Source organism: Triturus cristatus, chromosome 6, assembly GCF_964204655.1.
Source record: "Triturus cristatus chromosome 6, aTriCri1.1, whole genome shotgun sequence".
Taxonomy (NCBI): Eukaryota; Metazoa; Chordata; class Amphibia; order Caudata; family Salamandridae; genus Triturus; species Triturus cristatus.
In genome coordinates this window covers 1,135,153,949-1,135,169,636 of record NC_140589.1, presented here as the reverse complement: position 1 = coordinate 1,135,169,636, position 15,688 = coordinate 1,135,153,949, and the positions used below count along the sequence as shown (strand labels likewise).

General features: G+C 40.7%; 1 protein-coding gene across 2 annotated transcripts in view; it reads left to right on the top strand.

The window, feature by feature from the left end:
• Positions 1–15,688, top strand: part of TRIM67 (tripartite motif containing 67) — a 449,109-nt gene that overhangs the window by 185,963 nt on the left and 247,458 nt on the right. For both annotated transcript variants that reach the window (XM_085612036.1, XM_085612035.1), the window contains exon 2: positions 570–665. In XM_085612036.1, the coding sequence (XP_085468162.1) occupies positions 570–665 (96 nt within the window). The remainder of the gene's footprint in view (positions 1–569; positions 666–15,688) is intronic.

Genomic DNA, 15,688 nt, shown 5'->3' with positions numbered 1-15,688 from the left:
CCACTCTATGCCATGCCACTCTACCCTATGCCTCTCAACTGTACTCTACATCACTCTACTCTGCGCTACTCCACTCTATGCCATTCTGCTCCACGGCACTGGAAATAATGTAAACCTAGCTGGATCATAGACCTTTGTTGCTCTCAATTATGCTATGAAACTGATACAACTATGACATTCTAAGTTCTACCCACGTGAGTATGTGCAGTGCTTAATGACATGATTTAGGCATCAATTTTGTAATCTTTTCCACCTTACAAACACTAACAGGCATCTTATTTATTAACGTTTTAAACAGCATGACTCTGCTGCTTCCTGAATAGAGTTTATTGCTCACAATTTATGACTATGTGGGAAGCAAAAATTCATATTCTAATTTCCACACCAGTGTTCATTCAGTTTTCCCCATCTGTTCTGCAGCTATAAAATATGCCATGTTATCAAGACATCTGTTTGGCATAAAAATGTAGATTTGATTAATAATTGTTAACCATCAAAACTATGCAACTGCTAGAAAGAGCTTGTGGTGGTGAAAATTGACAGTCTTTCTTTTGTGTTTTTATTTCCAGGCTCAGCTTTCTCAAGCATTAAGTGGAGTGTCAGACAAAGCAAAGGAAGCTAAAGAATTTTTGGTTCAGCTGAAAAATATATTACAACAGATACAGGTAACATTTGACCGCGTAAGCAAGGTGTTTGAAGACCAACTAAGGGGGTATAATGTATGTTTCAGATCAAATGCTGTAGTGCAGAACTGAAGCACTACTTTTGTTCTAAAAAAAAGTCCATGACTTGATATAAAAAGGGAGACAACATTGGTTAGAGTCTGCTATGTGACAAGTTTGATGTATTGTTCATCACTGATCGACACAAAATGGTAGATGGCATACGCAATACATTGAAGTAGTAAACTGAAATCTGGAGAGACTTTAAGGAAGCAATTTTAATGAGGTTTCCATATCTGATATTTTTGGGCTATTTCTTCATTCATAGTTTTCTATAGCATGGACCATGCTCTATTATACATCAGAGTGCCTTACAATTTGATTACGTTCTTCTACATGTGTTATACATTTTATACCACATTTCTGTATGCACTGACATGTCGTCATTCTATTCTCATAAAATATCAATGTTGCTCGGCTGATTTCTTACAGTTTTATGTTTTTTGAGTGTCAGCATGTCAAGAGGCAGATTTTCTTTAATTCTGAAGTCCATATGTGCTCTGGTCAGTTTCTGGAATTGTTGTTCAATGGTGCTCAGATGTAGACATTTATATGTGACGCAAGATCTTTACATTAAACAATGAGTTGCTATTTAGGGATCTGAGGTCACCGGTGATGATTTCTTATATCTGAGTCGCAATATAGTTGATATTGATCCAGGACTGGACCAACCCTCTTACCACTTGTTATACGATAGACCTTTTTCGACAACTGAGAGGTAAAGTGAATTAGCATTTATTCAAACGATCTCATTGATAATGCAGCCCATTTGGCTACACAATATGGACCAGGAATCAGTGACTTAAGTATTACTAGTTAACAGTCAAGTTAAGGTAAACGAATCTCAATACCATGCTTATGCTGTCCGGTTTTAGGCTTAAACCTATAATAACTGATAAAACCCCACTGAAAGAGAACTAGCCCTCACCAGTGAAAACATATAAACACTGAAAAAATACCTGCACAACCACAAACTAAATGCCATTCAAAGAAAGGAAAAAGGAAGTGAAAGAGTCTTTTTTTTTTAGGCCAATACAATGTAACTTTGTTATACAAGCTAGCAGTAAGAAAGTCTGGGCTAACATTATTCTGCTTTAGTTTTGTTGTTTAGGGATGCCACTAAAATATTGTTTCTTCTTCATTTTGTTTTTTTCTGTTCTGTGGTCTTTGGTCTAAAAACGCAGAGTTTAGAAGCATGTTTTTGGTCTTGTTTAATTATTTTATACCCTGTAGAGAATCAGGAAATATCAAAGTCATATTTGATTCTTTCACTGATAGGTAAAATGGCTGGTTTCATAAGAATCTTTCCTAATGTGTCATCACATTTACCCACAGAGAATGGGTAAAAACCCTTAATACAACAGCCCCCAGTTTCTTGTGAGTCAGTATTGATAGTAGGCGATTGCCAACACATCAGGCTTTAAACATTCAATGCTAGGTATAGTGACAAGTATATGTGAAAAGAGCGCTATCACCAAGCATCTGGGATAGTGGTTAACACATGACACTAGACTTTTGGAAAACATGGAATGCAGTGTCACTTGGAATGCTTTGCAAAAAAGGTTCTTTTCAAGATCAACAAAGATTGGAGTGATATTGTTTGTATTTGCAGTGATTCAGGTATGTATACGAAAAAGTTGTGTGATGACCTGTCAAAACTGATACCTGAGCTGAATTGCTTTCCTGTAAGAGATCCTTGCCACTCGTTTGATGGTATGCTGAAAGCATCTTTACTACCTTCAGAGTTAATGAGGAATGCTATTTACTTCTTAGTCCATTCTGGTGCACTTCTTATGCACAGGAACTAAAACGCAAATATTTATAATTTCTTGCTTTGTGTGGCATCAAAGAAAGAGTCATCCCAACTGTGTCCCTTAGATGATGGTTCTCAGGCCAAGGGGCTATGAATGATATATTATCCATGTGGCCACTGTTTACAGAATTTTTGCAGAGTGATTATGCCAACAGCAAGAAATGAGAGGATCTTTGGTCACATATTGATTGTGATGTGAAAAAAAGTACACTCTACTGCATTCCTAGATTTTTTACAGGAAAACATAACTGCTGTAGTGGACATAATAAAAAACTAGAGTCTGAAAACACCCTTGTCTACGAAGTGTTCAGCATATTTGGTGTAGATGTGAAACATCTCCTTGAGAGTAGGCTGGGCAACAACTTTAGTGACTTTGGCACTGCAACAAATTCCGTGTTAGAGAGCTTGCCACTTGGTAAGCAAAGCAATGATAAAGAGCTTGGCTCCTAATCCTACTGCAGTTAAAACATTAACTCGGGTGATGGTTATAATAGACTTGGTCAACATCTCACACTTGGAAAATGCCCCACGCACACTTTCTGATTACTGGCCCATCATATTAGAACTACGTCTCCCAAGCTCTCAGTTTTGCCTTCCCACCTGCAGATTCCCAGCTGAGGCACTGACAGATCCAGTATTCCATGATGATCTTCGTAGTACAGTAACAGAATAATTTTAGATTAATGCTGACTCGGTGTCTCAACAGGCTACATTGTGGGCGGCTTTTAAGGCTTTTATAAGAGGGGTGGCTAGATCAAAGAAATGTGGTATCCTAACAGATATCACAGCTCAACTATCTTGTATTGAAGGTGACCTTTAAAAGAATGATGCATATACCATGAGTGATGCAGACAATAGGAAGCCTTTAGTTGAGTTTTACTACTTGGCTAAATCACGACTTTGGCACTGCAACAATTTCCGTGTTAGAGTGCTTGCCACTTGGTAAGCAAAGCAATGATAAAGAGCAATTCAGGAAATTTTATTTTACAATGTATGAGAAATGGCTTGCAATGATGCATAGAAATGTCCCTTCACCACCAATGGCATTTGAAGTCAATGAAACCTCACTGTGGTACTCTGTTCTAGATCCCTTCCGTTAAGGGGAATTTCCTCAATAGTTTCAAAAGTGCTGCTTCATTTTTGACTGCTTCAATAACTCTGAGGGCATAAGCGCCCAGATCAGAGCAAATGCTACAGAACCTGCCCTGAGAATGGCTATCTTCAAGTGAACCCGTATTGGCATGGAAAGCTATGTCAGTGGCCGGACTTAACAAATTGTGTACTGGCTGTTTTGGCGTTGCCCATCTCAAGTGCCAATGTTGAGAGGGCCTTTTCACATAAGTTTACATGGGAAGGAAAGCGCGAGCACACATGACCAAAGCCTCACTGAAGAAGTATTGTATGGTGTACTACAATAAGTTTAATTTGCAAAATTCTATTTGGACCTCATATACACTATACTTACTCTGTCTATATACCATGCGCTATCAGTGCAGAAAGCAAGCAATAATAAAAGCGAAACGTTCCATAAACACTGGCAAAACACTGTTTCTGTAGTTTTTAATGGCGCAAAAATGTGTAACTACTGATAACCACTGTTTTTTTAAAGTATTGAAATCTCTTGAAAACACTAAAAAAAACACTAGAATTTACCAAAAATAGAAACTGAAAACAGGAAAGCCTATCCATGCTGTATAGATATAGAATAACAACTGGATAACCTAACCTCCTAAAGAAGTTCAGGTGTACTAGAATAAGGCAAACTAGAAGTTTACTTACAACAATACAGAAAATGTATAACAGAATCTCATGCTCAGAGAGGAATTTCTGATTTTCTCTTCTATACATGAGCATAGTCTAAAATCATCCAAAATAAAGTCCAAACTTATAGGATGGTTTAAAACTAAGAGGATCCCAAAATGTAGGGAAATGCAGGAAATTAAGTAAATGCAGGGAAGTGCGAGAAGGTGTCAGCATTTCAGAAGTTTGGTCAAGAGTCTTCTTGGGATTTGAGGATAAATGTTAGCCTAAGCAACACTTAACACAGATCTCAAGGGAAAGCATAGAGGTCTAAACCTCTCAAAGTCCAGAGGAAAAGTGGCCAACAACGTCCTTTGACAACACCAATTATTACCATACGAACCCTCTGAGTAACACCCCTTATTCACACAATCAGGGGTTCCATTGTGCTTTCAATTTTCACGTTATGAACTGAAACATTAACAAATTCTCCCTGGCCAGTCCTGAGAACGACATCGTCCTTGGTCACCTGCGACTCCTTGCAACTTTACTGAATGGGAACTGTCAGTTAATGCTCTGGCTCTCCTAGTTCTTTGGCAAGGTCTTCTTCTCAGATTCTCCATCATTAGTACAGTGTTGTATCTGTTCTCAAACTAACAAACCATGTGAATATACCTGCAAGGAAAAGACAGGCTAGCAGAAAATGTAAAACAGTATTTCATGCTGAAAGAAATAAGGGCTAATTCATGGCTTCATGGCACTTTAACGTATTAAATCAATGGTGCACATTTAATAAACGGGTGCACATTCAACTGCCAATGAATGGAAAATGTCAGAACACTAATTTCCTGCTACATGTTGCTTACAGATAACATTTTAAGTACATTTGTATATAGTGACTTAGAACTACATTGCATAAACACTTCATAAACACTTTGCACATTGCTGCTAAGTTAAGCCTGACTGCTTTGTGCCAAGCTACCAGAGAATTAAGCACAGGTTAATTTAGTGACTTTAGTAGCTCACCCTGACAAGGATTGTGGCTGTTCCCTGAGTGGGGCTTCCACCCACCTCATCATGCCCCCCCCAACAAATAAAAACCCAGTTTCTTACACATGTCCATCTCTGTAAAATTTGTAATCTTTCCCCTTCTTCATATATGCACCGGTATTTCTGATGGAATTAATGGTTCTTCTTGCAAATTCATTACTATGGTCCTCTAGTGCCAGACTGGATCAGGAAAGCTTTGCCCACAGCAGAAGCTCTCCAGTGCCACCAGGTTTCACCATGTCACCTAAGCTGTAACTCCGCCTACAATAGATGTGACAAAATCAGAGTATATGAGGTTCAGGCCTTCATATACCTCATTAGGCTCTTGTGGCAGTTCCTGTTATTCAGTAGCTTATTATCATTATTATGTTTTTTGCTGTTTTTTTGTGTAAAGGGTGACTGTTACCCATTGGGTATTCTGGTGCTAAATAGGCTTCAATGTAGTGAGGTATGTCCTGGGGGACTATAGAATTTACAAATGACTTAAGATTTTAGGGTTCAAAACCTGTTGCAGATGTTGTTAAAAGATGTATTTGTTGGATACAGACAACATCTGCATGTTGCGTCTTGATTGAGAGCAAAATCCCTTGGCCTGCCACTCCTGGTCATTGAAGCACCGGAAGGCCATTAGATAGAGGCAGACCTAGCTTATTTTGGCCGAGGCCTCTAGGGATATGCCAAAGTGTTCCTCTTCCCATACAGTCGCTAGGGAATGATCTCCCATAAGATGTTCCCACAAGAATCACAAAACACTATAGGAAGGAAACATTCTCTTCTTCATCAAAGCAATGGTTCAGCTTCCAGGACCATTTAGTGTCTTGACTCCAGGCACTTCCTCATCATCAGAGGTGCTTCCAATGTCGAAAAAGATTGAGACAGACTTCTCAAATTCATTGGCTGACCCCTCACAGGTTTAGACCTTTTGTTTGGCCATACTGATTAGCATCAGTTCCGTATCTATCGGTCAGTTCCCAAAGGTGGGCCCACTGCTGCAGGTTTGGTGAGTCCAGTGGCTCTGATCTGATGCTTATACATACCTGCACAGGCTCTGGCATTGGCACCCCTCTTGGTGAAGTCTATACCCTCCAATGTGCTTACCACAAGGTGCCCGATGCTTTGTACGACTTTGCCACAAGCACTGCCCTCAGAGCAGATTTTAGCCCTTCCTCCAAAACCTTTGAAGTTCACAAATATTATTAGAATTGTAAAAGAAAATGTTTGGGCTATCAAAGGCATGATCGCCGCTTCGAACATATTGACTCCTCACAGTCTGCATACTGAATGTCTTTGGCTTCCCACCATTGAACAGCATGCCCAAGCCCTTCCCTCATGTGAGAGCCAGATTGGTGCACATGGACGTAACCTGAGATGTCAGCAGACCAGATGTGGAGAACCTCTTGCCATGGTTTTCTGGATTCAATGTGAGTGAATGTCTTTGTGACTATTTTGCTGACTTGTGTTTCTACCTTTTGGAACAGTTATCTCTGTGTATTATAACTACTTTGCACCATATTGGTGTGGGATATTTCCTGAATCCATTGGTGAAGCTTTGGACTATCTTCCTGTTTCTTAATCTTATTCAATATATGAACTAGCTACAATTCAGCTTCATTTGGGAAAGGGTACTTAGTATGGTCGTCCATAGGCAGTCCCAATTACCTGTGAGGTTTCCTCCATTCAGTCTTATAACATGCAGTATGCTCCAACACATAGGGCTAATCCCGAGGGGCTCATTACCAGGATTCCAATTCCTTACTGCTGGTTCCATACTTTCATTGGTTCCTGGGTCAGGATCTAGGTTAGTGCCTTGCAGTTTAGGTCAGATTGTAGTGAATGTCCCTCTAGCTGTCTTAACAGCAGAGCAAAGGGCTACTACTCCCAGTAGCTATGGTGCTACCATGCATATCAATATACATGTGAAAGGAGTCAAGTATCTCGTTAAGAAGATCCGAGATAGAAGATTAACATTTTTGATAATTCTTCATTGGAGTTGGTAGTTAATGCAGATGTTTGTGGAGTCTAAAAAGGTGTTGCTTTCTAGCAGTATCAAATACCCCATGTAGTACCCTGACAAGCTAAGAATCAAAATGAATGACAAGACTAATCACTTCACAGTGGCAGGGAATGCCTTCAAAATGGAGAAAATAAGGTGGGCTGGTGATACAGGTTAAAGAAATTTGGAAGAAAGAAACAGTAAAAGTGACTAAATGGTTGTTTGCCTCACCTTCTCACAGAACTACATTTATGACGCAGCTGACACATTACCTCATTGGTAGCTACAATCTCCATTTATGTTGCTCCCATTGCAGCTACCTCTAGTGGCCCCAACTAAAAATGCTGCATGTTGACGACGGGCTATATGAAGTTGTATCTCCATTTGGTTCAGAAGGGCAACAATGAGCATTCATTCCTCTCCTTTTCATTATTCTTGTGATGAAGCCTGGGTTCAGGTGGGCTCCCCATTCCCAAAAATGTGTATCACCGTTATTGGTAGCCTTTCATAATTGTGTAGTACATGGACGGGAAATGTGTAATTGAATGTTTGGGTTATGAGTGTGGGTGGAAGCATGGAATTACACTGTCTGTTTTTATGGATCATTTCATACCGTGATTAAGTTAGATTGTGAAGATGCTTAATGGCTGAAGAACACAAGAAATTGACATGCATGTGTTGGAACATAAGGGGCCTTATCAACCCACAGAGGGCCAGAAGTGTCCTGGCTTCCATGACACTTGTAAGATTGTCTTAGCCATGTTATTGTTGATCAACTAGGACAAAAGATACCAGGTATTATGTGCTAGGTGTTGGGCCCTGAACAGGTTCTTTTCTTTCTACAGTTCGTAGTCCAGGGGGTCTGTATTCTGACCTGCAGATCATTTGACTCTTGCAAATGTATTAAGACCAAGAGGGCAGATAGCTCATCCTCAAGGGCTCCATACTAGGCAGGAGACTCATTCTGGTTAACACATATGGGCTTAATGTAGATACCCCTTTGAATATATACTGAAACTGCTGATAAAAGCAGAAGCCAGAAGAACAATGTAGGGAGGTGATCTCAATTTACACTTAATTTGATGTCAGGTAAATCAAACCAAAGCTTGGCTCCTAATCCTACTGCAGTTAAAACATTAACTCAGGTGATGGTTATAATAGACTTGGTCGACATCTGGCACTTTTTACACTGTTAACCACTGTACAAGTATCACTGTCCAGAGCTAGCCTCGTTCTTTTAGATCAACTGCATGTTGATGGGGAAGTATATTACTTGTGATCAAAATGAAGGAGGTGTAGAATTAATCTTCTGTATGTGTTCAATTACTTTCGGAAGCGGAACGCGGTTCGTGAGATAATTGTTGGCTTCCCTAACTTTACGCTCATTATTCAGTCCACACGTTCTAGGCACTGGGTGGTGAGATCACATTCTCTGGCAAAATAAGCATATAGTGGTGACACTAATTTTAGCAGATTAGCATTGGAGCACAATATTAATAGCGAGATAACTGATAACTACTGGACATACTGTTGTATAAATTACTTCACTACAAATTCATACACAGGTTATACTGCACGCCAAACATATGACATAAAATCAGTACCACAAAAAGTCAAGAGTGTCCTAGATGTCATGCAGCCCATGTGCATTTTATGCATTGGCTTGGAAATACCCCAACCTACATGAATACTGGAAGAAAGTAACGGGCACACTGTTAACAACCCTAGAATTCCAGCTGTTGTCCCTATTGACAGCACTCTTGGGATATGTGAAATTAATTCCCTGTCCCATTAGATGCTTCGCCACTCTGGCTTTCCTGCTGGCTAACCAGAGGGTCACCATGTGTTGGTACAGAGTACGAATACTATGGTCAACACTTACAGCTTGGCAAATCCCAGAACCACTACTACAAGGCATCCTGATGCTCTACTATAATACGTGGGCCAGAGTCAAATTAGGATCCCACATTACTGTTTCTGATAAAAAATAAGCACTGAAAAAGGAGTCAAGCAGGGTTGCGTAATAGCACCAATTTTTTAAAATTTGTATATGAGTAATCATGGAGACCCCACCTAGGTAAGATACTGATGGCCCACAAGCGTACGGCTGGATCAATAGCAAAAGAACATCGCCTTTCCCACACTAGGTCTGTAGCTCCAGCCCTCCAGATATATGACACCAAGGTGGTTAGCGCTGCTCTCTACAGAGCTGAAGGTTGGGAATTTGATAAACTAGATGAGCTCTGAAGATCAGAAAATAAATTTCTAAGAGATATAGTGACACCACCAAAGTACATCCCCCTTACGCCACTATTAATGGATATGGGCAGGCGATCGATAAGCGATGTGGCTAGGCTGCGGCCCCTACTCTTTTGGGCCCGCATTAGGATGACCCTTGAGCTTTCTCCCTACGCAGAGGCCCTTACTGAGATTATCAGCCTTGACACTAGGGGGAAAATAGGCTGGATACGTGACATCAAGAAAATGTTATCTGCAATTGGGCTTTGTGGCTGTTGGGCCAGTCAGGAACCCCCAAGGAGAGAGGAACTTAAATGCCTGTACTGGGAATGGGTGGACAGACAAGAGATCAGTAGATCCAATGTGGGTAAACTGACAACTGAATTTTATTCCCACAAGCAAAGCAGATATTACGAGCATTACCTTGACTTAATCAAAGTACCTAGAGATAGAACACTCTATATTCACTTTAGGTATGGCTCCGCCACAAACAACGGAAAAGATTGCCCTAGCTGCAAAGCTCCTGAGGAAAGCTTAGCCCAATTACTGTTTGCTTGCCCGGCGTATAAAACACCATGGGGAAAATGGCTGAGCCCGCTCTGTTGGCAGCTTGGCACACGGGACCATCATGTCGCACTCCATATTCTTAGGTCAGACTCTAGACCCTTTTTATCTTGCTGTGTAGCAAAGTACTTGGGTCAAGCCTGGCTGATACGGTGGAAAGCACTCTCGAGGAAGACATAGTTTCCATTATACAGATGATAGCCAGGATTGCAAAGTTACAACAGCATTGCTGCTAAAATCGCCATGCACAAGCACTTTATTTTTTAAATTTGGGTAATTAGCTCAAGCAAATCGAAAGTCTCTCCTTGTATTGTACTGTGTTCACACATAATGATGAAATATTGCTTGTTTCTAACTGGATTTTAAGATGATTAAGTGTATATGTATTACTGTACCATTTTTTACCTTTACTCATTTTATTATGTCATCTTTGTCCTATGTTGCTTTTATGACTTTTATGTCGAAATAAAGCTTGTGATGATATATGAGTAATATGGTTCCTGAAGTAAATCAAGCAATCAGCAATGCCCTGAAACTAGCGAATCAACATATCACATTACTTCTTTATGCAAATGATGTTGTCCTGTTTAGCCAAATGCCGACGGGACTACTAAGACTGCTAGATGTTTTACATAACCATTGCTGTGCAAATGAGATGAAAATTAACCATGAAAATACCAACATTGTGATTTTTGGCTGAAAAAGAAAAAAGAACATCACTGGCATCTTAACCACTGCTTGACCATCTTGAACATATATAAATATCTGGGTTGCTGGCTAGATGACAAGGGAGGTCACTTATTACATTTAAATTCATTAAAACCAAAATTGGCTTCTTCACAATTTGCCTTCAGAACAATTCTTAAAAGCACAAAAGCTTCTCCTTTGAATCGATGCTGAAAATAGTATCTGGCAAACTCGTTCCAACACTGGCATATGAAACAGAGGGTTTCCCGGGGAAATTGGGGGCCTTTTTGAACACCACAAAGAGCGCAGTGTTCAGAACTCTATTTAAATTACCACATAACAACTCGCCAGCCCAGATTAGGCTGGAATGTGCACTAGGTGACCAATAGGGGTGGGCGGAATTTGCGAAATTAACTTTCGCAAATTATCGCGAAAATGTTTAAAATTATAGCAAACAAGCGGAAATATCGCGAAGATGCAGAAGTTTTTTTCCCGCATGTTTGCGAGAGTTTCTGCATGGTTGCGGGTCGCCAACTTACCCATGTGGTTGCTTGCGGGCGCGGCCATCTTGTTTTGAGTTGTCTCGCGGTGCATGATCGCGAGAAGAAAGATGTGATCGCGCGACGCATGACGTCACTGCGGGCGCGAACTGTCGCGAGACAGCGCAAATGGCTAAAAACAATACAACATCTCATGGAGAACGCGACCGGATCAAGAAAACTTGTCGGCGAACGCAGGGATTCAGGTAAGGCGATCGCGCGCGAGAATGTATTATTTTACAGCGCGAGCAAGAAACAAATTATCGCCAAGCTGTGGAAACCGGAAATTTTGACATTTTCGCGCTCTCCGCGGAACGCGAAAATGTCAAATTATCGCAATTTCCGCGAACGGAACGACATTTTCGCCCAGGCCTAGTGACCAACTGATCATGCAGAAAGCCTGTATAATAAAGGACCTGCACTTTGCATGTGTAGCAGAGCTGGAATAACTGAAAAATCTCATTTGGCTTGAAGTATCATGCATCAACAGCTCACACCAACCAAATGTTTGTTGCACACACCCTTTCTGACGCACTGGAGCTAACTGGCATGGCAGAGCTGTGGAACCTAAAACTACTGCACCCACAGTTCAAATCAGCTGTGAACAGAAAGGTAAAAATCAAATCCTTTGAATCAGATAATAGGGCGTTCGCTAAAAGAGAACATGCCGCTCTGGTCCTCTTCGGTTATGATAGAAAAGGTCCCCAAATTGCTGAACCGTTCACACCATATTATAAAGTAAAATTCCTGCAACTCCGGATGGCCTGCTTTTCATAATTAGATTTACTACCTTTATTGGCAACTAAAACTTAGACTAAAATATGTCGACTATATGGCCTATCCCAGGAATCGATCTCATATCCTACCCTCCTTGAGGATCGCAGAATATTCCTTCGGCATCTCTGGATCAATGAGGGGTGACGGGCATTATCATCTAACGTCAGCCCTTTAATAAACAATGCGCAGCCGCAAACGATTTCCAAAATTATAAAATTTCTGGACATTACAGATAAACTATTAAGAAAAAATACAGAATCTCAAGAGCCGCAGCATTTTAGAGTGAACTTTTTAGAGTTGAAGATTCATATTGCGACGCCATGAAGTAAGTGATATACAGTTTACTCAAATCACAGGTATTTATTAACGCACTATTAACAAAAAATATGCAGCTTGAACAAAAATAACCCGCTCATTTACATGGTTCAATTTTAAAGATTTTATTTTGTTATTTATTAATGGAATATTTGAATTGCATGGCTGCAATTTGAAAAGTGCAATGAGTCTATGACATGTCCACCTTAAGATGAGTCGCAACTCATTACAAGAAAGAAAAACATCTGTCCTATATGGTATTTTATATTTTGAAACACAAGCAGCCTATCGAAATGCACTTTAAAATATTCTCATCACATGAACTGATCAAACCTGTATGATTGGCAAGCTAATCTTTTGTTGAATAATCTTTAACAAAATATAGTTTTAAAAAATGATGTACCGATCCTTCTTTTGACTTTACCTGGCACTTTGGCACTTTAATGAACTTGATTGTCTAAATAAAGTATATTTTGATTTGAGTCTGACGCCCTACATATAAGCATGGATTAAAGACATGTCCACCACTAATGGTGTTGCGGGGATTCTGCACATATACAGAACTATGCGCAGGAAACTAGGACCTCGGTAGATAGTGGTGTACCAACCTATCCCCTCAGTACCCAAAATCCCAAAACCCGACTAGCGATAGTGTCTCATTCGTTCTCCGACTAACAGCGAAGCTACCAATGATTAGACAACCCAGAACACAACACTCCGGACTCTCTCAGGAATCGCTGGAGCAAGACAACTCTTTCGCTCACTCACTCATACTTGTCGACAATAACAGTATTCAGAGTCACGGTATAGTTTCAAATATTTATTTTAACTAACGCGCTCTATGGTACAGTACACGTGTCATTACTAGCCGCAAAATGCATGGAAACAATATTGTCAGCATTGTCACAATTCCATAGAATATAAATGGGATCTCATTTTATAAAGACAGTGGAAAAGGGCTTCAATGCCTAACCACCCTCTCCGTGATTAGAAGTAGTTTATTATAAAAAAAGAAGACCTCTGGGCTTTGTCAGCAGACCCCATACCTCAAGGCTTAGATGAAAGGTTTATATCTCAGGACAAGCACAGCTCTTCTCTCTGGAAAGGTCTCTCTCCAAGTGCGTGAACAACATGCTTAGCTTGCAATATTAAAGCATACGATTTTCAGTTGTGCAGCTGTATGTTATGTCTAGGTGCGAGGGACTGATCAGAACAGAATACCTCAGAGAACAGCAAAGAACGCGAAAAGCAGACAGTTCTCATGTGAAAAGGGCACAAACAAAGGGGCATATTATCAAGCATGGCGTTAAAATTATCGCCACTTTAGCGGCAGATAACTGCCGCTAAAGCGGTGATAAATGGCTTGATAATATGCCACAGAGAATTCCAAAAGGATTTTGACACCAGAACATGGGCTTCTATGGGAATTCTCAGGGGCATATTAAATTATCAAGCCCATTATCGCCGCTTTAGCGGCAGTTTTCGGCCGCTAAAGCGGTGATAATTTTAACCCCGTTTCTTGATAATATGCCCCCATGTTTTGCAAAATAAAGGCATGTAGTGTTGTGCGCAAAAGCAGCCTCATGGCAGCGAAGTTCATGCTAACTTAGCAATGTCGACAATGAACCCGCTATCCATACAACACCCTCCCCTGGCAAGTAGTATGTAGACATAAGACGAAAACAGAGTTCAAATTAGTGTGAGCAGATTTCAAAAGCGCCTTCGTTTTGTAAAAAATATAAAGAAGAGTGCAAAGAAGGGATTGAAAAAAAATAAAAAAATGTTTATGGCAAAAAATCTCTTGAAGGAAAACATTTGTGATGCAAGAGCTTGCGAGATTGCATTTGCGAGGTTAATCCATCAGAGTATATGAGCAAAAGAATGCAACACCCTCCAAAAGGACATCATTATCGTTGGAAGAAAAAAGGGATGCCATCCAATTCAGCAAGCTGAATGAACAAGTGTGTTACTCATAGCCGGGTGCCTCCATGAGCATTGCCGGATAACTTGCGTGATATTCTATGTAACTTTGAAGTAGGAGATTCTGTGTAGCCTCACAGATATCCCATTGAGCCAAGACTCCAAGTGCAGCCGCACACGCCATAAGGCCAATCCCAGTACAGTCCTGCTCATGGGCCACCAAGGGACCCATTAACTGGTCGAAATCTGGGTCTGAACATGACGTATTGGAGAGGCATAATCCAACGCCCATGTGAACAGACATCGTAAGCAAGAAAATACTGGTTGCACGCAAGTGAAGTATGCAAAGCGGAAGGAAAACCCATAAGACACACTGAGAGTAGCCAGTGATAATGTACTGAAGCATCCTTGCATACTGTCACGGAGCAATTGCAGCCGGCCCGGTCTGTGCAGCACTACAAGAGGAGCAGCTATTGCGCAGCAGACACACTAGAAGCAGGATTCTAGCAGCTAATGCCAGTATTAAATGGAATCCTCCAAAGACGCTGAATAAGATAGAATGAATGAATGCAGGTATTACACCAAATATTGTCTGAAAAGAAATCACAAGACCAGAGCCGACAGCTTAAAAAAAATGTGCAAGGCCTTGAGTATGAGACGCATTAAAAATGCAATGTATTAGCTCCCCAAAATATAGTGGGAGGTTAGTGTTCAAAAGTGTTTGAATTTCGCTAGCGGTGCTACCCACCTGCAGGGTAAAGGTCTCGCGCACGGAAGTAAGGGAGACTTCTTGTTGGAATAAAAGCGCTTTTACTCTGCTCAACTTGTTGAAATCTGTTTTAAAAGTTGGTATGGAAGGCCAAATTGAGCTACTGAGCTTCCCACGCGGGGGAGGAAAAAGCACATTTTTACCGCAAACAACGCGCTGTGAAACCGTTACAATGTACGGTATTCCAGCAAGCACACTGCAGCATTCTTGGTTATTTAAAATAAGATAACTACCGTTAGTAAGCAAAGTGAATGTGGGAGTTATTGCGGGAACTGGAATACCTTTTAAAACACAAGCAAGGTTTGGAGCGGACACATTACAAGTCCTGTGCAACTTTATGTTTTTACAAACAAGGGAATTACCTACTGTAGAACCACAGACCTCCCCCTTAAGGTATACCTCATTGTAAACCCGTAAGCATCTGTATATGAAAGGCAAAGACCACAATTCATGCAGAAAAGCACTACCCAGGGGTTCAAAGCGGCCTAGCGGGTAATGTGTCATACAAGAGCTGAATTGAAACAAAGAGAAAGGTATAGATATAACTCCGTGGATGAGCCA